The 26143-nt window shown below is 38.9% G+C and overlaps 2 protein-coding genes across 4 annotated transcripts in view; one reads left to right on the plus strand and one right to left on the minus strand.

The window, feature by feature from the left end:
• LOC120423744 (transmembrane protein 19) overlaps nucleotides 1–24804 on the plus strand; it is a 29501-nt gene extending 4697 nt beyond the window's left edge. The window contains exons 1-3 of one of the 2 annotated variants that reach the window (XM_039587656.2): nucleotides 23165–23330; nucleotides 23413–23574; nucleotides 23631–24804. In XM_039587656.2, the coding sequence (XP_039443590.1) occupies nucleotides 23457–23574; nucleotides 23631–24511 (999 nt within the window). In that variant the 5' untranslated portion in view covers nucleotides 23165–23330; nucleotides 23413–23456 and the 3' untranslated portion in view covers nucleotides 24512–24804. Of the gene's footprint in view, nucleotides 1–23164; nucleotides 23331–23412; nucleotides 23575–23630 lie in introns of those variants that run through there. The other variant, XM_039587657.2, reaches the window with a different exon arrangement.
• LOC120423746 (BET1 homolog) lies at nucleotides 21751–22541 on the minus strand. Of its 2 annotated transcripts, none has more exons than XM_039587662.2 (2): nucleotides 22405–22541; nucleotides 21751–22311 (listed from the first exon to the last, which is right to left on the minus strand). In XM_039587662.2, the coding sequence occupies exon 2, from the start codon at nucleotides 22257–22259 to the stop codon at nucleotides 21894–21896; it is 366 nt and encodes a 121-aa protein (XP_039443596.1). In that variant the 5' UTR covers nucleotides 22260–22311; nucleotides 22405–22541; the 3' UTR covers nucleotides 21751–21893. The 2 variants fall into 2 exon arrangements, with proteins under 2 accessions (XP_039443596.1, XP_039443595.1); XM_039587661.2 differs by having other exon boundaries at nucleotides 22382–22533.
• Nucleotides 24805–26143: the final 1339 nt, after the last annotated feature.

Genomic DNA, 26143 nt, shown 5'->3' on the forward strand with positions numbered 1-26143 from the left:
CAAACAGCTTTAACCCCAGAGCCGTTAATCGATTTACTGGGACGACGACCAGCTTTCCACAGTCGATGTTAATTAATTAGTATTCAACCCCCCCTCGAAGGCACGCCCATCGTCCTTTCGCCACCTTTTACCATAAATGAGCTGTAAACCGAACGAAAAGAATGCGATTCAAATTAATCATTATGGCATCTTAATCGAACCTTATCTTTAAAGGATGACTTTATTTTGTAACTTTTTGGTTTTGGCTTTAAACGCAAACACCTACATTTAGCTTGACTCGTTCTTATTGACCTTTAAAAAGAGACCTTACACCATAGTAAAGTAATATCTGCGCCCTATGAAGCAGCTCCTTCAACTCCCACGCGCAGTCACGCGTTGGAGAAAATATTTACATCTTGACAAGTTTGACGAAGGTTGACGGTTTCGTCTGAGCGCAATAAACTGCAACACTTTGAAGTTTATTTTTCAGCGGCAAAGTGCAATATTTGCAGTAACTTGAATTTCGCTGAGATTGTGCATTTTTTCCTCTCTTTTGATCAATAGTTTAATTTCTATGTTTTAACCGGCAGGCAGACTTTGAATTTTTGCAGTATCTTAAATTTTGAGACCGCTGATCAAATTTTGGAAAAAAAACAATCATAGATTCATTGATATTTTGCAAGGTTTTGGTCATCAGGGGTGACATTGGGTCTGGGGGTGAGATTGGGTCATACAAAAATGCTGAAATTTGTTTGACCTAATCTCACCTCCTAGACCCAATGTCACTCCTGATAACGATAACTGTAATAATGTATAAAGCATTTGAGCAACTCTCTACGAAATCGGCCGATGTCGACCATTTTTATTTTTTGTATTTTTTGATTTGACTCAAACTTTGTGGGGGCCTTCCCTATGACCAAATAAGCTTTTTTGCGTCATTGGTTCACCCATACAAGTCTCCATACAATTTTGGCAGCTGTCCATACAAAAATGGTATGTAAATATTCAAACAGCTGTAACTTTTGAGTGAATTATCTGATCAATTTGGTATCTTCGGCAAAGTTGTAGGTATTGTTGAGGACTTTTGAGAAAAAAATAGGTACACGGAAAAAAAATTGCAGATTTTTTAATCAACTTTTTTTTCACTAAAACTCAATTTCCCAAAATACTTATTTTTGGATTTTCGAGATTTTTTGATATGTTTTAGGGGACAAAAATCCGCAACTTTTGAGCTATAGAGAAAAATGGTCAAAAAATCTGCCGCCGAGTTATGATTTTTTGAAAAAATAGTGATTTTTGGAAAAAATAGAAAATTTATGCATAAACAAGTTTGACATTATTTTTTAATGCAAAATTGAATTTGCAATCGAAAAGTACTTTACAGATTTTTTGATAAAGGGCTCCGTTTTCAAGATATAGCCACCGAAAGTTTGATTTTAGCGAAATATTTGCAGTTTTCCGATTTTTAAAAATAGTGACCATGAGTGACCATTTCTAAAATTTTTTTTTTTAATTTCAGAAAATTTGCTATAAAATTGTCTAAGAAACATTGAAGATTGGACAACGGGTTGCTGAGATAGAGCCGCTTTAAGAAAAAGAAACACGAAAATTGAAGTTTTCTAAATCTCACCAAAACAACCCACCATTTTCTAATGACAATATCTCAGCAACTAATGGTCCAATTTTCAATGTTAAAATATGAAACATTCGTGAAATTTTTCGATCTTTTGAAAAAAAATATTTTGAATTTTTTTAAATCAAGACTAACATTTTAAAAGGGCCAAACATTGAATATTACGCCAAGTTAAAATGCTAGTCTTGATTTACCTGTACCTATTTTTTCTCAAAAGTCCTCAACAATACCTACAACTTTGCCGAAGACACCAAATTGATCAGAAAATTCACTCAAAAGTTACAGCTGTTTGAATATTTACATACCATTTTTGTATGGACAGCTGCCAAAATTGTATGGAGACTTGTATGGGTGAACCAATGTGTGTGTGTGTGTGTGTGTGTGTGGTCCAATCCAATACCCGCTAACCGGTAGCGATATTATGGGAAAGTATAATTTGTATCAGGCTTTGTATATGCCGAATGCTGATACAATTTATCTCAGTCCCGGGTATTAGGTGGTGATAGCCCTCGCGCTGCTTCCAACGACCCGTTTCAGAATGACAGAGCTCCTTGCGGTCCAATTCCGAGGTCGCTGGGCATTGTTCGGCCCCGCCTAAACATAGAAGCAAGCATCTGAAGAACACTCGATCTATATTTAGACTTCCATTCCCGCGTATTTAATACGAGAAGATAACATGTTTCGACACTACGGATCAATTCACTGCTAGAGTGTAAACCTTCTGATGGCCGACTGCTTAGCGTCCCAGACCACCAATCCTAAGGTGTGAGTTCGAATCCCACCTGATTCATTTAAATTTTTATTCATATTCAAATTCCTGATTCCAAATTTCAAAGGTAACGACCGGGATTTGATCCCTGAACCTTCTGCTTGGGAGACAGAAGCCGTAACCATTAATCCACAGAGCCGGTTATGTTTTTATGTTTTTATGTTTTTATGTTTTTATGTTTTTATGTTTTTATGTTTTTATGTTTTTATGTTTTTATGTTTTTATGTTTTTATGTTTTTATGTTTTTATGTTTTTATGTTTTTATGTTTTTATGTTTTTATGTTTTTATGTTTTTATGTTTTTATGTTTTTATGTTTTTATGTTTTTATGTTTTTATGTTTTTATGTTTTTATGTTTTTATGTTTTTATGTTTTTATGTTTTTATGTTTTTATGTTTTTATGTTTTTTATGTTTTTATGTTTTTATGTTTTTATGTTTTTATGTTTTTATGTTTTTATGTTTTTATGTTTTTATGTTTTTATGTTTTTATGTTTTTATGTTTTTATGTTTTTATGTTTTTATGTTTTTATGTTTTTATGTTTTATGTTTTTATGTTTTTATGTTTTTATGTTTTTATGTTTTTATGTTTTTATGTTTTTATGTTTTTATGTTTTTATGTTTTTATGTTTTTATGTTTTTATGTTTTATGTTTTTATGTTTTTATGTTTTTATGTTTTTATGTTTTTATGTTTTTATGTTTTTATGTTTTTATGTTTTTATGTTTTTATGTTTTTATGTTTTTATGTTTTTATGTTTTTATGTTTTTACAGTGTTTGGTTATTATTATTCTACTCAAGCCAGGGATTTAAGGGTTTTTGTGTCCTTTGTCAAAAGTGCTAACATTTTGCAAAATAATATTTTCACTTCCTGGAAAGTGCCATTATGGGAATCCTAATCCCAACTATTTTAAACATATTTCAAGCTTCTTCAGCAAAACAATGGCAACATTCGAAATTCTTCTGGAAACGTAAAAATTAAAGCACATTTTCCACGAATTAACATCGAAACGGACAATCTTCCAGTTTGCATACCGGCTAATGAGCGATAGGAAAACTTTGCAGAAATTTCGGTACACAGCAAATTCTTTCGTAGTAATTCTGTGCCGAAATAAATACCCCTCATTCCAACATTGGTGCGGAAGCATAACTCAAAAAATTATCTTCTCTACAGTGAATTGTGATGTGATTTATTCATTGCGAAAAGGTGAGTTTGCAGGAAAAGGTGGGGGCTGCTGCTGCTGCTGCTACGTTACGTGACGAACATTCAAGAACAAGGTAAAATCGCAGGCTGTACTATCCGTCAATAAACGCAAAGTTGTCCCATCTAGATTTTGAACACTGTTGAGATATTCAGGGTAAATTGTTTGTAAAGAATTCAAAACAGATCGACGGTGGGACAACTTTAAGAATAACACTTTCAGAAGGCCTTGAAATGCATTTTTCTTACCGGAAATTAAACCCAGGTGGGACAATTATGCTTTTTTGGGCAGTACACGTTGTCCCCGCAAGTTTTTTTTTGTATTTTGGGTTGTGCCACGTGCGTGGTTGGCCTGGCCACACATTTTTCAGTTTATTTTCAACTCGCGGAGAAGGGCTGGGATTATTTTAAATTATTATTTTTGGGACTTGCGTGGTGAAAATAAAGGCAAACAACCAAAAAATACTCACGCGGCGTGCTCCAAATTGGGTACGCCTCATAGGAGTAGGAGGAGGAGCATTTTTTCCCAGTGGGGTTAAAATTGGACGATTTGTATGACAGTGTTCACGCGACTGTCAGAGTTTTCCGTGTAAACATGTTGAAGGAAGAGAGCAGGCATAAAAATAAATCCCAGAAATCATACATTTCCCGGAAAAGAATCAGCCAGGATGGGATCACGAAAACTGTGTCTGCATCAAACATGATGTGCTAAGCTGCTTGATTCCGCTCAAGAGTGCGGGGGTTAAATGGTGTGCTGTTGATATGATAAGTGGCTCGATATTACTCAAATTGTCGTCCTTGTGAGGCGTTGAAGGGGATCTTGTCACTGTCAATTGAAATTTTGTATCATATTCACGGATGGAAGGCTGCCTTTTTTCAATTCAGACATTTTTATGAAAGAGAACATTAAGAATTTGATGCTACTTGTACCAAAAACTTTCTCATTCCATTTCGACAAAAAAATAATTGTTGAAACTTTATTTTCTATACAATTAGTGCAAGCCAAACTTTGCCTAGCATTTCCTACAGTACGAGGTTCTTGTGCTAAGAAATGGTATGTACAGTTTAACGGTCGAGGTACCTAAATTAAGTGTTTCGTGAATTTTTCCTCATGAATTTTCTTGCTGGCAGCATGCTGCTCATTCATCAGGCACATTTCCAACCTAACTTTTAAACTTTCTGCTGCTACCCCTTGGTGCGGAAAGTAATAAAGTGCTTATGACAAAAGTTGGTAGAATTCGGTGTGCATAAAACCCGCCAGCAAACATCAACAAGCAGGATGTGTTGTTGAGCTTTAGCAAGGATGAGTAAACTCTAATTTACATACTTGGCATAAATGTTATCCTTTTGTATGTTGACATTTTACAGCAAATGCTGTATCCTAGCTCTTTTTATAACTGTCAAATTAAAATAGATAATAGAGGAATTATTTTATTTTTGATTTTATAATGATTTAATTATTCAGTAAAAAAAATCAAGCTCGTTAAATATGTTAAATAAAATATTTCGATCTGTTTGCCCAACACGATTTTTTTGCCAAACTAAAATTTTATTTGCTTTAAAACCATGACTTTTTTGATTCATTTTGTATTTTTTACGGTTCCTTAACATGTAAAGATTAATAATATCTAAGAATTTATGATAATATTTGCTTCAAATTTAAGTTTTTACCAAAAATAGTTGAAATGTTGCAGTAAGTTGAAATAATCCCACTTTGAAAAAGAGGAAAAAAACACATTGTTAAATGATTTTACTGAACCGTATCATATGAACTATATTTTAAAATTTAATCCAACAGTTTTCATAAAATTACAAGAATCTGCATCTTAAAATTATTAAAAAAAAACAAAGGGTCCTACCAATGCAATGATCTCATCAGTTTTTGACCTTACTGTGTATTGTTCATAAGTTTGGTTGAATGTGTATGCTGAGTTTTGTTGAGTTATAATTACAAATTTGTACGGTAGTCGGGCTTGAACGTGTGTCAAACGCGTTCTGACCTGAAATCCTTTTGCCCTTTGGCGCACTTACATCTATTTTCAGGGTGTGTCAAGATAGCACGACAAGATTGAACCTCTTTCACATGAAAAGTGACACAAATGCACGGAGTTTTTACGGCAGCGACGAAATCTTGTCGCACCCGCCATTTCGACGTTCCGTGATAAAACGCGTTTCAATGTTTGACCTTGAACAAACAAAAACGAAAGCACGCAATGTAAACAATAACAAACACGTTTTGTTTGGCTGACCATTATGTGCATTGTCCCGAAGTTTGGTTGAAGTTGGTTGTTGGAGTTCCGAGTTATAATTACAAATGTTTACGGTAGTCTTACTTGTACGTGCGTCAAACGCGTTCTGACCTGAAATCTCTTTGGCCAATTGTCGGCACTTACATAAATTTTCAGGGAGTGATAAGATAGCAGAGCAATTCTCTACGAAATCGGTCTTTTTTCTTCAATTTTAATTTTTGTATTTTTTAATCCGGCTGAAACTTTTTTGGTGCCTTCGGTATGCCCAAAGAAGCCATTTTGCATCATTAGTTTGTCCATATAATTTTCCATACAAATTCGGCAGCTGTCCATACAAAAATGATGTATGAAAATTCAAAAATCTGTATCTTTTGAAGGAATTTTTTGATCGATTTGGTGTTTTCGGCAAAGTTGTAGGTATGGATACGGACTACACTGGAAAAAATAATACACGGTAAAAAAAAATTTGGTGATTTTTTTATTTAACTTTTTATCACTAAAACTTGATTTACAAAAAAACACTATTTTTAATTTTTTTTATTTTTTGATATGTTTTAGAAGACATAAAATGCCAACTTTTCAGAAATTTCCAGGTTGTGCAAAAAATCACTGACCGAGTTATGAATTTTTTAATCAATACTGATTTTTTCAAAAAATCGAAATTTTGGTCTTAAAAATTTTTCAACTTCATTTTTCGATGTAAAATCAAATTTGCAATCAAAAAGTACTTTACTAAAATTTTGATAAAGTGCACCGTTTTCAAGTTATAGCCATATTTAAGTGACTTTTTTGAAAATAGTCGCAGTTTTTCATTTTTTTAAATTAGTGCACATGTTTGCCCAGTTTTGAAAAAAATATTTTTGAAAAGCTGAGAAAATTCTCTATATTTTGCTTATTCGGACTATGTTGATACGACCTTTAGTTGCTGAGATATTGCAATGCAAAGGTTTAAAAACAGGAAAATTGATGTTTTCTAAGTTTCACCCAAACAACCCACCATTTTCTATCGTCAATATCTCAGCAACTAATGGTCCGATTTTCAATGTTAATATATGAAACAATTGTGAAATTTTCCGATCTTTTCGAAAAAAATATTTTCAAATTTTTTCAAATTTTCAAATCAAGACAAACATTTTAAAAGGGCGTAATATTGAATGTTTGGCCTTTGTGAAATGTTAGTCTTGATTTGAAAATTCCAAAAATATTTTTTTCGAAGAGATCGGAAAATTTCACAAATGTTTCATATATTAACATTGAAAATCGGACCATTAGTTGCTGAGATATTGACGATAGAAAATGGTGGGTTGTTTGGGTGAAACTTAGAAAACATCAATTTTCCTGTTTTTAAACCTTTGCATTGCAATATCTCAGCAACTAAAGGTCGTATCAACAAAGTCCAAATAAGCAAAATATAGAGAATTTTCTCAGCTTTTCAAAAATATTTTTTTCAAAACTGGGCAAACATGTGCACTAATTTAAAAAAATGAAAAACTGCGACTATTTTCAAAAAAGTCACTTAAATATGGCTATAACTTGAAAACGGTGCACTTTATCAAAATTTCAGTAAAGTACTTTTTGATTGCAAATTTGATTTTACATCGAAAAATGAAGTTGAAAAATTTTTACGACCAAAATTTCGATTTTTTGAAAAAATCAGTATTGATTAAAAAATTCATAACTCGGTCAGTGATTTTTTGCACAACCTGGAAATTTCTGAAAAGTTGGCATTTTATGCCTTCTAAAACATATCAAAAAATAAAAAAAATTAAAAATAGTGTTTTTTTGTAAATCAAGTTTTAGTGATAAAAAGTTAAATAAAAAAATCACCAAATTTTTTTTACCGTGTATTATTTTTTTCCAGTGTAGTCCGTATCCATACCTACAACTTTGCCGAAGACACCAAATCGATCAAAAAATTCCTTCAAAAGATACAGATTTTTGAATTTTCATACATCATTTTTGTATGGACAGCTGCCGAATTTGTATGGAAAATTATATGGACAAACTAATGATGCAAAATGGCTTCTTTGGGCATACCGAAGGCACCAAAAAAGTTTCAGTCGGATTAAAAAATACAAAAAAAATCGAATGACCGAAATCCTAGAGAACTGCTCAGCACGAAAAGATTAAAACATTCATATGTAAAGTGACAAAAATGCACGGAGTTTTTTCGGATTTCGTTGAATATCTCAGGATTGAAATCAAATTTTGGCACAAAATGGCGTTCTTAACTCAATTTGGCCCAAAATGCGCGTACGACAAGTTAGCACGACGGCGACTAAATGCAGTTTTCAATATTTTACCATCGCCATTTTGGCCGCCATTTCGAATTTAGTGAAGTGAGCGAAGTGATTTTTTTTTTCAAATGCCTTTGGATAATCGAGGCTGGACTGTACATAAAATTTGCCACATGATTTCATTTGAAAACACTTTTTAGAAGCTAAAAGCTAACGTCAAAGTCAAGTGCCAACATTAAGTGTTCGATGGAAATACATGCCATTAATTAAATCTACAATAATGACAATCACTACACAATTTTAAGTGCCAAACTAAGTTATGGTCTTAATTACGAATAATACTTTTCAAAACCATGAAACTCTAAGCGTCTCCTCCCCCAGGACAATAATATATGATTAGGGAAAAAGTTTTATAATTTTATTTACATCGCACCGAAAATTACGCAAACAAGCTTTCTGCAAAAAGAAAAACCCATCCCTCAGCATCCACATCCCATCACTACCATGGCAACAGTAACACTGCCGAGAAGTCGCGCCTTTCGTGACTAACATCGTGCCAAGTGCAGTACTAGAGCAGTCAACCTCGTACAAAGCTTTCCCGTCGGAAACGGCAACAATATTTCGGCACATGCGCTTCCGGTGAATCTCTCCTCCCCCCCCCCCCCCCCCCTGCAGTAACAGACAACAACGCCGCCAAAGGTAAACAACAACTCCGGCTCGGACCGACTACTGTAGACTCATTCGGCGCTGGAAAAGCGCTCCCCCCGTTTACTTGGCGATTACTCCTGAAGGTATGCTTCGGCTGAGCGCCATCTCGTGTAGCGCGCCAAAAACAGCGCGTTGCATCGCCCCCAGAGGGGAAAACGGAGAAATCAATTTCTTTATTACGATGTCAGGACACAAGGTCGCTGCCGGAACTTGTTTTGCGGTGGTGGCAAATGGTGTTGCCTCTCTTCCGGCGGACTACCTTGTTGAGCGAGCTGAGATAAAGGAAATGTCATGTTTCCTGCGAGCTGGTCGAACAGCACGGGCACGTTTTTGTTGCTTGATAACCTTGTCTGGCACGCGACCGCCATACCCAGACAGGTGGTGCGCACCTTTTCGGTTCCTTGTTGTGAATTAACTGAAATGCTAATGAATGTAGTGCCGTAGCAGGACTTCATTGTCTGATACAGTGAATTCTTTGTTTCGGGGTGGCTTTGTTTGAGCATAAAAAAATCTCGTTGACCGAAGAGGACCTGCATCGGGGCTGCAATGCCGAAATTGATGTCCTTATTTAGCAAGGATTATAACTCCCCAAGGTCCACCAGCGGTGGTCATCATTGGGGGAAAAGTATTCAATTTGGCAAAGGGCACCACACCAAGACCACTTATTCCCAAAGTAATGCCAAAAAGTTTTCGCTCCTCCTCTCCCAAAACACACACATAGCTGAACGGACAACAACGACGTGTCACTTGAGAAAATTAAGTTTTAATCACGTTTCTCCGTTCCACCGATTCCACCTCGCTCGACTTACCTTATTCAACCATCATTTGAGTGCAGCAGTGTTCTCTATAGTTCATTAGTTGACTTTTTTTTTGTTTTTTTTTTAATGCATCGTAATTTTTATCAGCTCGAAAGGAGCGGCCGTGGCTGACTGGTTACGGTGTTCGCTTTGTAAGCGAATGGTTCTGGGTTCGATTCCCATCTGCTCCCAACGAGAAAGTAAAGGAAATATTAATCTTGAAACTCTGAACATGAACGAAAAATCAAAGTCGCTCGAGTCGGGGTTCGATCCCCCGTCCTTTAGATTGGTAAGCAAAAATGCTAACCACTAGGCCATCGCGATTTGGTGAGCTATGATTGGAATTAGGAATACTGTTACTATCAACTATATACGCGCTGGGTCCTTGTCCATTTGACAAGGGTTCGGAAGTTCTAAATAACGTTTGAATCCGATTGGTGCAAACGTTCTTTAGGGCGGGGCTTGTCGATAAAGCTGAAGTACCTCGCGCTCGGCTAGCCAGCGTAGAAATAGGTCACCGAAGCTCGGCAGAGCTAACACCTTCCAGATGCCTATGCGAGTTATTTGCATGTATAGAATGTAGATCTAAAAATACATGGAAACAAATCAATTTGTAAGAAGCGACCGCGTGGTCCCGTTTGGTTGGTTGCACACACACGCACACACACACATCGTATTTTTTATCAGCTCGAAAATATATTGAACAATCGAAAATCCAAGCAAAATTTATTTTAGTTATATTTTCCAGTTTTTATAAATAAACTGAATTGAAGGATTTTTCAGTTAAATAATAAAAAATAACATAAAGTAAAGTCTGCATATTGCAATTAAATTTGTAAGAAAACAATATTGTCCACAAATCTGTGACTCCGTAGCAGCATCCAAACGGAACGGGACCTTCTCCTCCTCCAGAGAAGAAACCCAAATTGGTTCACCCTGAGCGCCTTCACGTATATCCCTCTCACCCTCGAAAAAAGTCCAAGTGTGAAAGGAAAAAAAAAAGCTCGAACCTGGTCCAAGTGCGAAATGTGCATTATGTGAGGGAATTAGAACATGACGACGACCGTTGTGACCAGCCCCAGATCAATCTGGGGGAGGTGACTGCACATTTTTGGGGACAAAACAAAAATAGGGGAGATATGGTTGGGTAATCTTAATTTACCAACATTTACTATTTTGTTTAAGTATTAAATTTGGCTTTGCTTTGAAAAATTTCATGTAATCTAGTCCCTTCAACATGAAAATCACTCCAAGTACCATGTGACCCCACGGTTCCTTTCGACTAGCAAAATGGTGAAAAAAACTTTTCATTCACAAACACTCCACCATGGAGACATTTACTAGGCGTCCCCATGGACAGTTTTTTGGCTCCCAAAACGACGCAGTGGCAACGTTGGATCAGCATACGATGCTTAATGTAGGTGTCTTAATTTGGAGAATTTTAGTTATTTTTTTTTTTGCGGTTTCGCCCATCAACAGTAAACTACCGATAGATTCCTTCATTTGGATTTCAAGGTGATGTCGAAAAAGGGATTCAATTTTAAAATCTGAAATCTGAAAAAATCAGAATCTTCAAAATTTATTGCAGAGCATAAATTAATAAAAAAAAACTCTTTTTTGAAATTCCGTCGTGAAACTACTTACTTTTCCTGTCATTCTTGAACGATGAAAAAGCCTACTTTTCTGTACGAAAAATAACAGAATCGAATAGAAAAACTTTTCAAAATAAATGCTGAAAAGTTGTACTTTTCAGCACTGAAATGGATGCTGAAAAGTTGAACTTTTCAGCACTTGTTTCGAAAAGTAATACTTTTCAACATTATTTTGTTTTAAACGGTTAATTGACAAATTACATGAGCATTTGACTTATAATTCCACTCAAAGGGTGTTTTTAGGAATTGCAAAAAATGTTGTATGGAACTCGTAGCAAAAATTGATTTTTTCAGCACTTGTCATATTTATCCAACTCGGTGAACCTCGTTGGATAAATGTATGACTCGTGCTGAAAAAATCTTCTTTTTGCAACTTGTTGCATAAACTACTATTATGCAATTCCGTCGTGAAACTACTTACTTTTCCTGACATTCTTGAAAGACGAAATAGCCTACTTTTCTGTACCAAAACTAACAGAATCGAATAGCAACACTTTTCAAAATAAATGCTGAAAAGTTCTACTTTTCAGCATTCAAATGGGTGCTGAAAAGTTGAACTTTTCTGCACTTGTTTTGAAAAGTAACACTTTTCAACATTTTTTTATTTAAACGATTTATTGACAAAATACATGAAAATTTGACATGGAATTGCAAAAAATGTTGTATGAAACTCGTTGCAAAACTTGATTTTTTCAGCACTTTTCGTATTCATCCAACTCGGTGAACCTCGTTGGATAAATGTACGACTCGTGCTGAAAAAATCCTCTTTTTGCAATTTGTTGCATAAACTACTATTATTATGCAAAGTATATGACTAAAATAAATAATATAATATGTTATGTGGGTTATGGATGGTCCCTTATGTGAAAACAACCACGGGGTCATGTCAAGGACATATTAGACATATACACTGATAATCAACATTACACACTGTTCAGTTCACTTTTACACACTTGTATGGGATTTTTCAGTTCAAGTATGATTACACGAAAGTGTGTAATAATACTTGAACTGAAAAATCCCATACAAGTGTGTAAAAATGAACTGAAAAAAGTGTAATGCTGTTTACCAATGTAGAGTAATCTACGTGCGTATGGATTGCGTGTACGTACACAAAAATAAAGTGAGGTTAAATTTTGACAGGCAGCAAAACCAAACGGTGCGCTAGTGTTCGTTAGCGAAACGTCATAAAGCTCTATTAGCATTATGACGTTTCGCATACGCACACTAGCGCGTATGCATAATCAACAAATCTAATCTAATCTAATCTAATCGAACACAAGCGCAGCCAATCCGAAGAAAGCATCCTGGAAGAACTTGGGGTTAGATTACGCCCCAAGTCAAGCCCCAAGTTCTTTCTTGTCAATATTAATTATTGCAGTACACTTGAGTAACCCCGAAGATGTATTGCATAAATTAAAGCGGCCAGGCCTACTGCGTTGCATTAACCGCAGAGACAGATTATGTGAACGGAGCACATTTCACAGAATCTACAGGGGAGGAAGGATTCGTGGACATACCGTACCAAACGCTCCTGTTTACAGTTTCATATGTGTTTTGTATAATGTGTTAAGTGTAAAATATAGTGTGGTTATATAATCAATTTAATATTATAATGCAATATAATGATCATTTAATAAAATCCCTTCACCTATATATAATAACCACGCACCTAAGCACACAAACAGCGACACAAAAGAAATGAAAATTAGCATACAAAAACAAGACAGCGCGTCCCCGTGGTCAGCGCACTAATCGTATGCATAATCAACAAAGTTCAAAAAAAGCAAAATATAAAGAAAGTTCTCAGCAACACAACAATAAATTCAAAATTTGGTAAACATGGGCACTAATTTTATAAAATGAATAACTGTGACTATTTTCAAAAAAGTTATCAAAAAATGGCTATAACTTGAAAACGGTGCACTCTATCAAAATTTCACTAAAGTACTTTTTTATTTGCAAAATCGATGTTTCATAGAAAAATAAAGTTGAAAATTTTTGCGACCGATAGGGGAAAGTGGGGCAAGTGTAACAAGCTAAGGAAATGCTCGTTATAACCCATTAAAACGTTAAAAAATCTGTAGGATTATTATAATCATCTTATTCCAGGTCTTGACTGAGACTTTGCTGGAACAAGTTTAAAAAAATCCTGTTTTTTATGTAAAAAAATGATTTAAAATTTTTGATTTTCCGTACGTTCTACTCAACTAGTAGGGCAAGACGAACATCCCGTTGGGGCAAGAGGAACAATGCACAGTGGGTGAAATGGAACCCAAAATCGGACTTAATTGAACGCGGCTGGTTCCCTGGTATGAATAATAGTGTTTCTTATGTAAAAAAAATCCGGGGAATCGATTGGTGATGGTTTCATCCACCGCACGAAACGGCAAAGGGTCCATTTTGCCCCAATTCTCCATTTTTTAACATTTTTTTTTTTTTTTGAAAATCGGTCTGTATTTAGAGCGGAGGCTTTATGCGGCCTTCCAAAATGCACTTAACTCATGTGAAAATGTCCCAGGAATCCAGTAAAAATAACCACTTGCACCGCAAAAATCATCTAGGGTCCATTTAACCCCAATTCCGCTATAAAAGCATTTTTGGCCGTTTTCAAATGTTAGGTCGGATTTTAAAAATCTGAACATATTTTTATCGTAAAGATCAGACAATTTTACATAAGAATGACGATTTGCACTTGATAGTTTGACACATTTATGTTGATATAGAAATTAAACTAAATAAAAAGATTGAAGAAACACTTTTGGGCCAATTTTCCCAAACGCAGAATAAACTGCCTTTCACATACATTTTATTTTTATCAACATAAATGTGTCAAACTATCAAGTGCAAATCGTCATTCTTATGTAAAATTGTCTGATCTTGACGATAAAAATATTTTCAGATTTTTAAAATCTGACCTAACATTTGAAAACGGCCAAAAATGCTTTTATAGTGGAATTGGGGTTAAATGGACCCTAGATGATTTTTGCGGTGCAAGTGGTTATTTTTACTGGATTCCTGGGACATTTTCACATGAGTTAAGTGCATTTTGGAAGGCCGCATAAAGCCTCCGCTCTAAATACAGACCGATTTTCAAAAAAAAAAATGTTAAAAAATGGAGAATTGGGGCAAAATGGACCCTTTGCCGTTTCGTGCGGTGGATGAAACCATCACCAATCGATTCCCCGGATTTTTTTACATAAGAAACACTATTATTCATACCAGGGAACCAGCCGCGTTCAATTAAGTCCGATTTTGGGTTCCATTTCGCCCACTGTGCAATGCATGAAACAACATGTTAATTTGCTAACAATTGAACTGTTATCATTTAGATACATCAGATTAGAATGTATTTGAAACGTTTCTTTCATTTTTAGATTAAAAAATAATATTTTACTAAAAATTTGATCGTTTTAACGAAAAAAAAATACTTAGATCATATATAGTAAATTTTCATGATAACACTATATTTTGTATGGACAATTTTTTTAACAATTGTTTATCAGTTTTTAAGTAATTTTATGTATTTATTTCACAATAAAATATGTGTTTGCAGCAATTTGTATTTTTTTCTATACTAAAAATCCATATGGTACACTTGCCCCACCTGAACAAGATTTTTTAAAAGCTCTAAACCTGGGTGCAGAATAGTTGTCCGCAAAACGGCCTCAATTTAGAACTGTCATAGCGGAACCAATTTACTGTTCGCAAAATAATACCAAGAAGTGGCAAGTATTGTGATCGATCTATAATTTATTTTGTCAGGAATAAAAAAGTCGATGGCGTCGAGCTATTAAGGTATTCGAAGTCAAAACATCTTAAGAAGAGGGTACACAGCAAAAAATCCGATGGTAAAATCGCATGCAAAAGCATGCACATCACCTTCGTCAAAATAAACACTTAATATTACACACTGCATGTACAATTTATCTACTCACAAAAAAAAAGTTGCAACCGACGGGATTCAAACCCAGCACCAACAGTAAGGGCTGGCGCCTTAGCCCGCTCAGCCATCAGACCGATGAAGAATTGAAAGGATAAACGCATATATGAGCTTGACATTTCGGTCAAGTAGGTTTCCCATACCGATTGGCTACATATTTCAGGGTGTAATATTACATAGAATTTCATAAAATAATGCAACATTTATTTTACACCCAGGCCTTTTACACGCAGCTGGATTACTACTTTATTTGCTGTGTAGAAATCGAGATTGGCATGATTCGTTGCTAACATTTCAAAATCGCTATGTCTCACGCAAAACCTATGTTTATGACGCTTTTTGAAATGCTAGCGACTATGAATGGTGCCTGCCAAATAATATTGGATAATCTTACTCCGATATTATCACTGCACATCAAAGATACATAATCTTGGAACTTCCATTTAGTTGCTCTTTTAATTCACGAAATTCCACCCACTTTTGACACAATTTTTCATCACGTGGGTGTTGTATTTGAACCACTCTATCGTAACAGTTACATATGAACCACCCTATACCTTATGTCAATAAACAGTACACTTCAGACAGTTAACACCAAACCACGTCTTTTGATAACATGGTGTCAGAAGTGGGATATTTTGCGAAAAATCTCACGATTTAAACGTTGTTTAGCGATGAAAACGTAAAAAAACTGTTCTTTGAAGTTTTGCCGAAAAGTTGGAAGTAGTCGGCTACGGGATTTCGCGAGTTTTCGATCGTAAACGTCGCGTTGTTTACATAACCTCAAAATGTCGAACATTCCGGTTCCTGAGCCCCTGAAACTGGGCGGAAATGTAGAAGAGGCGGTGAAACAGTTCAAGCTGCAGTGGAAGTACTACGCGCTGGCCACAGAGCTGTCGAAAAAGGGAAATGATCTGCAGATAGCGACGTTCATGGCCGTCGTCGGGGCGGAAGCGGTTATGATGATCGACGATTTGGCCTTGACGGAAGCGCAGCAGGCAACGCCAACAGACATTCTGCAGGCAGTGGAAGAGCACCTGGTGCCGGCAAGGGACGTTCGACTGGAAAGAGCGGATTTCAACACGATGGTCCAGCAAGACGGAGAAAAAATCGAAGATTTCGTGAAGCGGATGCGGAAGAAGGTGAAGAAATGCGGCCACACCCCAGCACAACAAGAAGAGATGGTCAAAGATCGTTTGATTGTTGGCATATCGGATCACCAGATGCGGAAAAAGCTGTTGAAAGCCGGAAATCTGACGGTTGACCAGATGGTGGTGAAGGTCAAGGAGAGCCAGGACATCGAGGACCTGGCCAGCAAGTATGAGAAGATGGCAGCAAAACAAAGCACAAGCCGGGATGCAGGAGAAACGTTCAAGGTGACGGCCACGCGGAAGCTGCAGAAGCCGTGCCGTTACTGTGGAAACGAGCACGACCGAGACAAAGCGAAATGTCCAGCGTACGGGAAAACGTGCATCGGATGTGGAGGAAGAAACCATTTCAAGAACGTTTGCTGGAAGAAGGGACGGAACCAAAATCGGAACAAGAAGCATCACAAGAAGCACGTCCGGCGCGTGGAGGACAGTTCCGAGAGCTCTGCGAGTTCAGATACCGAGGAAGAGTGCGAGTTTGTCGACATTGCCAAAGTTGATGGGAAAAATCTGAAAGAGGCTGGGAAGATTATGGTCGAACTCAAGGTGGCCGTAGGCGCGGGAAAAACTTCGCCGCTGGAGATCCAGGTCGACACTGGCGCACGGGTTAACGTTATGTGCTACAAAGATTTGAAGCAGCTACTCCCGGACCAACAGTTGAGCCCCACGAAGGTGAAGCTGAGGTGCTATTCGGGGAAGGTGATTGCGCCCAAAGGCCAGGTGGACTTGGAGATTAAGCTCAAGAACGGAACCAAGCTGTTGACGTTCATCGTGGTCAAGAAAACACGGCCACCACTGTTGTCGTCGCAATCGGCAATGGATTTGGGAATTATCAAAGTCCACGACTTGTACAGTATCGACACGCTCCAGCAAGAGTGCCACCACATCTTGAGTAAGTACAAGGACGTATTCGAAGGAGACGGCAAGTTTGACGGAAGGTTCAAGATTGAAATCGACAATTCCGTTGCAGCTGTCCAGCAGAAGCCCCGGCGCATTCCCCTCGCGTATCTACCGGAACTACAGTCCAAAATCAGCGATTTGGAGAAGAAAGGAATAGTGGAGCCGGTAAACAAGCACATGGACTGGTTGTGCAACTTGGTGCTGGTGAAGAAGGGAACCAAATTAAGGCTTTGTTTGGATCCAGCGGAGCTGAATCAGGCGGTGCGGCGTGCGAACCATCAAATCCCTACAATTGAGGAGATGCTGCCGGAATTTGCGAAGGCGAAGGTGTTCACAGTTCTGGATGCCAAGAACGGATTCTGGCACATGGAGCTGGATGAGGAGAGTGCCGATCTAACTGCATTCTGGACACCCATGGGTGTGTATCGCTGGAAGCGGATGCCATTTGGAGTCGCGTGTGCGTCCGAGATGTACCAGAAGGAGCAGCAGCAAGTAATCGTCGGCCTGCGCGGAACGCGATGCATCGCAGACGACGTCGTGATCTACGGATGTGGCGATACCATGGAACAAGCGATGTTGGACCATAATCGGAACTTGGAAGCTGCCTTGAAGAGATTCCGCGAGCGAGGTCTGAAGCTGAACCGCTCGAAAGCAAAAGTGGCGCTGTCATCGGTTCCGTTTTTTGGTCATGTTCTGACAGACAAAGGAGTGAAACCCGATCCAAGCAAGATTTCGGCAGTCCTAAACATTCCAGAACCCTCGGACAAGAAGCAGCTGATGACGTTCCTAGGATTGATAACGTACCTGGGCAGATTTATGCCAAGATTAGCGGATGTGAGTGCGCCGCTAAGAAAGCTGACCCGGGACACCGTGGAGTACGTTTGGGATCAGGAAGCTGCCGGTGCGTTCAACCTGATCAAGCAGCTAGTGACACAGAACCCCATTCTCCGGTACTACGATCCAACAGAACCTTTGCTGATTCAGTGCGACGCAAGTCAACAGGGCGTGGGATGCGTGCTGTTGCAGGATGAAAGACCAGTAGCCTACGCATCGAGGACGTTAACGAAGACCGAGAGGAACTACGCGTCCATCGAACGTGAGTGCTTAGCAATTGTGTTTGCGTGCAAGCGCCATGACCAGTACGTGGCAGGACGGCACCAAGTGGTTGTAGAGACCGACCACAAACCGCTAGAAGACATCTTCCGGAAGCCGATCACGGAAGCACCTCTCCGACTGCAGAAAATGAGGATGACGCTGCAAAGATACAATATCCACGTTCGGTACAAGAAGGGAAGCGAGATGTACATAGCAGACTTGCTGTCACGAACTGCAACAGAGAAACCTGCCCACAACCTGGACGCGGAAGTGATGCTGATAGAGAAGGTGGATGCTGCGTTCGACGAGATAGCGGCCACTAACGTTGTGGAACTCATCAATTTGTCGGACGATCGGTTCGGTGAAATCGCAACTGAGACCAAGAAGGATACAACCCTGTGCAAGCTGATGAGTGTGCTGATCGATGGCTGGCCTGAGCGGAAAGAAGACGTGAGCGATGAGTTGTTGGTGTACAGGACGTTGCAAAACGAGCTCACAACGCACCGAGGAGTGATCTTCAAAGGAGACCGAGTGTTGGTGCCGAAATGCCTCCGCAAGAAGCTGATCGAGAAGTTGCACGTAGCGCACCTGGGAATTGACTACACGTTACGAGCAGCTAGGGAGTCGTTCTTCTGGCCAGGGATGGCTGACCAGATCACCAACTACGTACGAAACTGCGAGGTGTGTATGGAGTTCAGCGCCAGTCAATGCAAGCCACCCATGACGTCACACCAGATACCGGAATATCCCTTCCAGCGTGTGAACATTGATTTGGCAGAGATCAAGCAAGAGGGCAAGAGAATTCTCATGATGGTCACAGCGGACAGTTTTTCTGACTTCGTTGAGGTCGACCTGCTAGCCGACACGAAGACCAAAACTATTGTTGCGGCGTGCAAGCGCAATTTTGCCCGTCACGGAACGCCACAAGTTGTTGTCACAGACAATGGACCGCAGTTCAGCAACGAAGCGTGGACCAAATTTGCGAACGAATGGAGTTTCAAGCACGTGACGTCTGCTCCATACCACGCGCAAGGAAACGGAAAAGCTGAATCAGCGGTCAAGTCAATGAAGCAGCTGTTCAAGAAGTGCGCCAAAAGTGGTACTGATTTCTGGCAAGCACTGCAACAACATCGGAACACGCCAAACGCCGTAGGAACAAGCCCCAACCAGAGAATCTTCTCGAGAAACACACGAAGCACGATTCCCGTCATAACAAACAAGTTGCAGCCGCCTCGAGCATCACACGTGGAAGACCGGATCGAGCAGAAGAGAAAAGTGGTCAAGGCGAGTTATGACAAACATGCAAAGGAGCTTCCGGAGCTGAAGATCGGGGAAAACGTTATGGTACAACGACGACCTGACCTAGACAAGCAGTGGGAACGAGCAACAGTTGTGCACCAATTTCTGGACCAATCGTGCGATGTACGGCTAGAAGATGGTGGCGTGTACCGACGCAGCGCAGTGCATATTAAACCGGGAGGTCAACAGTTTGCCAACCAGATCCGAGAACCAAGGATAATGCGACCACCGACACCAACAAGTCCAGTCGAGCAGCACCAGGACGAACCAAAGCAGACGATCTTCGAGAGACGTGACTACAACAAGAAAGGCGGGGACAGCGGTATCGTCGACAATACACCAGAGAGCAGGGAGCGAGACAACGAGACATCGACAACGGAAACAACCAACAGAGCAGAGCAGAGCAGTGGTGGGCAGGAGCGTTCTAAACAGAACGAAGGGCGTCCAAAAAGGGAGATTAAAAAACCAGCAAGGTTTTCTGATTTTGTAGTTTGAGCACAGGGAGTGCATAGCTTTTGGAAGAAGGGAGATGTTGTATTTGAACCACTCTATCGTAACAGTTACATATGAACCACCCTATACCTTATGTCAATAAACAGTACACTTCAGACAGTTAACACCAAACCACGTCTTTTGATAACAAAAAAAGGCCTTTTTTGGGTAGTATCGTTTAGTATACGAAGAAAAAAGTGAGATGCACTGATTTTTTCATCGAAAACATCAACATCAACAGATCCAAAATGTTTCAAAACAATTCACTTCAGCAGCAAAAAAAATATGTCACGCTTGAGCTTGAACATAGCCTTCTACTTTGTTTATGTTTACAGTTGTAGTGCTGTTGTATTAGTGGGGAGCAGTGGGGAGCTTTCGAAAATAACGTTACGCATTCTGTCTTATCAGCACCCAGCTCTAAACTAATTGCTAATTGCTAATTGCATTGCTAGCAACAATTCCTCATACTGGAAATAATCAAAATTGTAAAAATTACTGCCGTACGAGCGATTTTTCTTCTTGCCCCATATGGTCGTCTTGCCCCACCTTCCCCTATTTCGATTTTATGAAAAAATCAGTATTGATTCAAAAATTTTGTGACAAAAAATGAAATGAAAAATCACAAAAAAAATGTTACCCTTTCCAAAAATCTTGATTTTGTGAGTTCAATATCCCACATTTTATACGATTTTTTGGGTTCAGGCAATACAACCATAAAAATGGTTATATGGATTGAACTCAGAAAATCATGATTTTTGGCTAGGGTGTACCTACAACGTTGCCGTTCCTTCAAAAGATACAGATTTTTTTATTTTCATAAATATATCATTTTCGTATGGACAGCTAATGATGCAAAACAACTTCTTTGGGCATACCGAAGGTACCAAAAAAGTTTCAGACGGATTAAAAAATACTACAATTAAAATTAAAAAAAAAAACTTTACTTAATCCACCTTTAGGTGGTTGGTGCCTTCCTCGCATATTTTTTATCAAAATATCTGAGATCCGGCCCCAAAAAAAGTTTATTAAAAGCATTAAAGTACATATAACTTTTGATAGTGTGGTCAGATCTTCAATCTTTTGGGCTTGTTGGAAAGGTCTTTTGATTACCTATCCAACGATGGGTCGCATGACTGATGCGGACAACTTTTTCATCAAAATATTTTAGTGTATATATAACACCTAAGTGCTCATAACTTTTGATGGGGTTGTCAGGTCTTCAATTTTTTAAACGCGTTGGAAAGGTCTTTTGAAGGCCTTTCTAAAAATGTATAGCATGACGGGTTCTTACAAAAAACACCCTTTTTACAATCTTCGGAAGTTTAGCTAAATCGTTTTTTTTTTTTTTTTTTGCAAACTTTCGAAGTACTTTTGGGACCATCCATAAACCACGTGGACAGTTTAGAGGGGGGGGGGGGTAGGCGATTGTCCATGCTCCATACAAAAAAATCTTTTTTGTATGGAGCAATTGTCCACGAGGGGGGGGGGGGGTTTGAGATTCCCAAAAAAGTGTCCACGTGGTTTATGGATGGTCCCTTTTCTAAACTTCATAATATTAACTAGGGTCTTGTGGACCCCAAGACGGATCGAATGATACCAAAACGGTCCAAATCGGTTCAGCCAGTCCGGAGATAATAATTAGTTTTTAAAAATACTTGTTTTATTGTTTATTATTCCACTATAAATATATAATAACCGCCGTTGATTCAGATGAATAAAATAATAATGCATCACATCTATGAATGTGTAAACTGTCCCCGGTTCCGCAAACCCTACTTTTTTGTTCCATTCCGGATTATCTGAGCTTCAATATCAAAAACAGAATAAAGAACACAAACATCACAAACAGAAACATGTAGCACATGTAATTCCTGTGGCCACCCTTCCCCAGCCGAACGACGCGCGAAATCGTATTACTCATAAACCCCCCGGTCCGGTCCATGTCCTCGTCGATGCCCCGCAGCAGCTTGTCCTGGTACCGGACCTCGTTCCCGATGTCTATCGTGAGCGATTTGAGCGCCCCGATCTTGCCCTTCAGCTCGTCCGCCATCCGTTCGTTTTCCTCCTCCAGGGCGTCGTGACTGCTGTGGGCACCTCCGCTGCCACTCGGGCCCGGATTTTGGCCCAACGGCTGGTACGCATAGCCCTGGGAACGTCGCATCTTTCCACCGCTACTTCCGCCGAACTGCGCCACTTTGAAGGAGGGGTTTTGGCTGGAAATTTTTACATATCTTAGTAAAATTCAAGTTCATCAACACGTTCTGGAACAAAATATTTAATTACATTTTAATTTAGCGATAAAATACCTGCGAAATTGGTGAAAGTTGAACAGATAACAAAAATTCTCACGAAATGTTTACAATTTTCGAGACTGATTTTGGATTTTTGAGTCGTGTCTCGGAAACGTCATCATCGTTGAACTGTCAGCTTCCAGTTCACCGCTGAGGGATAGGAAATGAACATAAAAGTGGACTCATGTGGGTCATACTGGAATCACGTACTAGAATTGGGTACTAAAGCCCTATGTCAATTTTTATGTACAACGGTAAAAAACACGATTAAAAACCATTTCTGATCACTTTTTTTCATTTTAATGCAAAATTTTTTTTTGACAGGACAACATTCTTCCGATGGATTAACTATGGTCCCCTTGGAATGAGCTGTCAAGTAGGAGCTTTTCTGTCTAGAAGGACCGCGAGGTTAATTTTTCAAAATTGATTGAAAAATCCATTTTAAACTCTTTGTGGTCGTACAAAGGGTCATTGTACTCAGAAAAATAAGCTTTATCGCTGTAAACAATAATATCAGCAATCTAAGCTTCATTTTAGGACCCAATTTGTATTTTCATTTTTTTTTATGGATATAACATTCTTCATCAATTTTATTGTAAACTTGGCACCAAATTTTCAACCTGTGCAAATAATAACTGCACACATTTCGGAAAATTGGTAATAATAATACGGGCCTTGTTCTCTTGGTGTAACTTTTAAGTTTCCTACCCCTCGGAATGCGCAACAACAAAAAAGAAAGTGAAGAACAAACAACAACAACAACAAGGTAAACAAAACACCAAACAAAAGTAGAAAGTTGCATTGGTTATTCAACGCAGGCAACAATGGAGAAGTGAGCCAATTTCACCGATATTTTATCGATTTTTGTTTGATTTTTGTGTGTTATAACTGTTTAATTAGTGAAATTGTCATTTACTCTGTCATTTGACGTTGTGTAGCAGGTAAGTTTCGCTACCGGCTTTTAGTAAAAACCAAGGTAAAAACACTTGTAATTATTTTAATTCGCTTATTCTTTTCACACAGTGGGTTGGATTGGCTAGGATTGTTGTCGAAATTCAAATGCCAAAATGAGTGAAAGTACCTTCTACAAGTTCCTGCCGCTGCTGCTGTGCGCCCTGTCGGTTCCCCTGTCCATGTTCATGTGGATCGGCAACGTTGCCTACTCAAAGATTGCCAGCGATGAGGGTAGATCTTGAAGGTTTGTCCAACTTCATGGGTTATTTTCAAATTCGTTCTTACAGAAAACGTAATCCCGCCAGCGCGGTGGCTGTTCTCGATTCTGGTCCCGCTGCTGCTCATGCTGTACGGTCTCAAGCGCAAGGGAGTCAACAAATCCGGAGCCATCGTGGGTCTCCTGTGCGCCACCATCCTGTCGATCGCCTCGCACGCCTTCCTGGCCTGCCTGGCCATGTTCTTTTTCAGTTCGAGTCGCGCGACCAAGTTTCGTGCCCATCTGAAGCGCAAGTACGAAGAGGATTTCCGCGGCGGAGAAGGTCGCCGAAACTGGGCACAGGTCATCTGTAACGCCGGCTACGCGACAACTTTGGCAATGCTGTACCTGCTGGACTGTGGTTATGGCGAGAGGCCTGTCGATTTTGGGCGGTTTTATCGGTGCAGCTGGCTCGGCGTTGGCATTATGGGTGCCTTCGCTTGTTGTAACGGAGACACGTGGGCTAGCGAGCTGGGCGCGGTCCTGTCCCTCGGAGACCCGTTTCTGATAACGACGTGGAAGCGCGTTCCGCGTGGCACTAACGGTGGGGTGTCTCTGCCGGGACTGGTGGTCAGCTTTCTGGGTGGAATCGCCGTCGGCCTTTCGTACTACCTATCGATTCGGTACACGCTGGACGCGAAGATTCTCGCCAACAGCCCGAACCAGTGGCCAATCATCGTGTTTGGAGGAGTGGCCGGGCTGCTCGGATCGTTGGTGGATTCCGTAATGGGCGCAACGGTGCAGTACAGTGGCGTGGACGAAGAGGGTAAGATTGTGGAGAGGCCCGGGAAGAACGTGCGCCACATTTGCGGTGTTCGGATTTTGGACAATCACAGCGTGAACCTGATCAGTGCCATCGTTACGGGGTTGGTTATGCCGAGCATTGCGATGCACTTTTGGAAGTTTTTCTAGGTGGGTGAGGGAAAGTCTCGTGCTTCCGTGAGATTAGTCAACATTACAACACTTGCGATCGACTAACAATCTCATAATTTAATATCTTTTAAGTCTGACAGCAATTAAAATGGGCATGTATTACGGTTTAGTTATGGAAATAGAGGTGCCTTACTAGGTTTTGTTACTTAAAATGTGCGTACGAATGTAATTGTCAAAATCTTTCAATTGTATACTGATTTTAAGTTTTACTCCTTACACATTTGTACTAATTAAATGAGCTTAAATTAAATACAATTAGTGTTTTGTTAGAATTTATCACAGATCTGCCACAAGCTAACATTTCCAAATCAGAGAATCAGCTCAGCGTTTTGTAATTTATGCTGGGAATGGCCATTTCCAGCAAACGTAATTAAATCGAGCCAAAAAATTAAATGACTTCTTCAGACTTGAGTTCTCTCTGTATTTCTTTGTGCACACGGTGCACACGCCCTTTGCAAAACAACTGCAAATTTCAAAATACGCAGAAACGTTCACTTTCCGACAGGGCAAACTTTATTTTGATTGGCGCGCAACTCATTTCCCTCGCAGCCGGCCCTGGTCATCCATCTTGCACAAAAACAACGGATCGATCCACCCTCAAGGCTAGTGCAGAGCTGGGAAGAAACGGAAAACTCTAAGGGTCCAAAAAACAAATTTAAAAACCCGCATTGAGTCAACGCCCCAAAATAAAATAAAAAGTTGATTGAACCTTTAAAAAAAAACTCCACATATAAAAATATGCTCAAGATACGATGCAAATATTCATAAAAGTTTTTGTCCCTCGAAACTTAATAAAATTCAAATGGATGAATGAAATGAACCCGAACATGCTTAAAATTAATATAAACGCAAAGAAAATAAATTTGAATTGAAATTTTGAAGTCTTTTGCAAATAATCGTTTTGCCACCTGATTTTTTGAACCATTTCTTGATTTCTAAATCTATTTTTTACATTTCAAAAGTTCAAAATTTAACAAAATCTTATTTTAAAAATTCAAAGCAATCAAAACCTACAAATAAAAATTTGTACAAACGTCAGCATGTATCTAGCTTTTAATCAAAGTTCTAATAAATGTACTTTTCAGGGGTGACATCACATCCTACACTTTTTGGTGATGATTTTTGCAATATCTTTTGTATCGAGATATTAAAAGTGCAACATGGAGTTAAACTTTCTGTGAAGCTGCTGTGAAGTATACCATGACAGCTGCGAATGTTTCACTCCATGTTACTGGCTCACATCTCTCTTTTTTTTTAATTTCTCGATGCAAATTTTGAACGAAAAAAAAAACGTGAAAATCAAAAAATCTCATAGAAATACAAAAAAAATAACTAACTCACTTCCCAAATGTCATCATTCTTGAGTGCTACTGGCTCCATATACACAAAAATGACTTTCTAGAGGACTGCTGAAAAAAAGGTTTTAAATTATGATTGCAATTTAAAAAAAAATAGCTTTGCGACCCTTCTTGACAGAAAAGGTTCTACTTTGGTTCTACTTGACAGCTCGTTGCAAGAGGATTATCGATCCATTGAAAAATGTAATGTTGTCTTGTCTGCATAAAAACATTACAATGAAAAAAGTGATCAGAAATGGTTTTTTATCATATG

The sequence above is a fragment of the Culex pipiens genome, chromosome 2, assembly GCF_016801865.2.
Source record: "Culex pipiens pallens isolate TS chromosome 2, TS_CPP_V2, whole genome shotgun sequence".
Taxonomy (NCBI): Eukaryota; Metazoa; Arthropoda; class Insecta; order Diptera; family Culicidae; genus Culex; species Culex pipiens.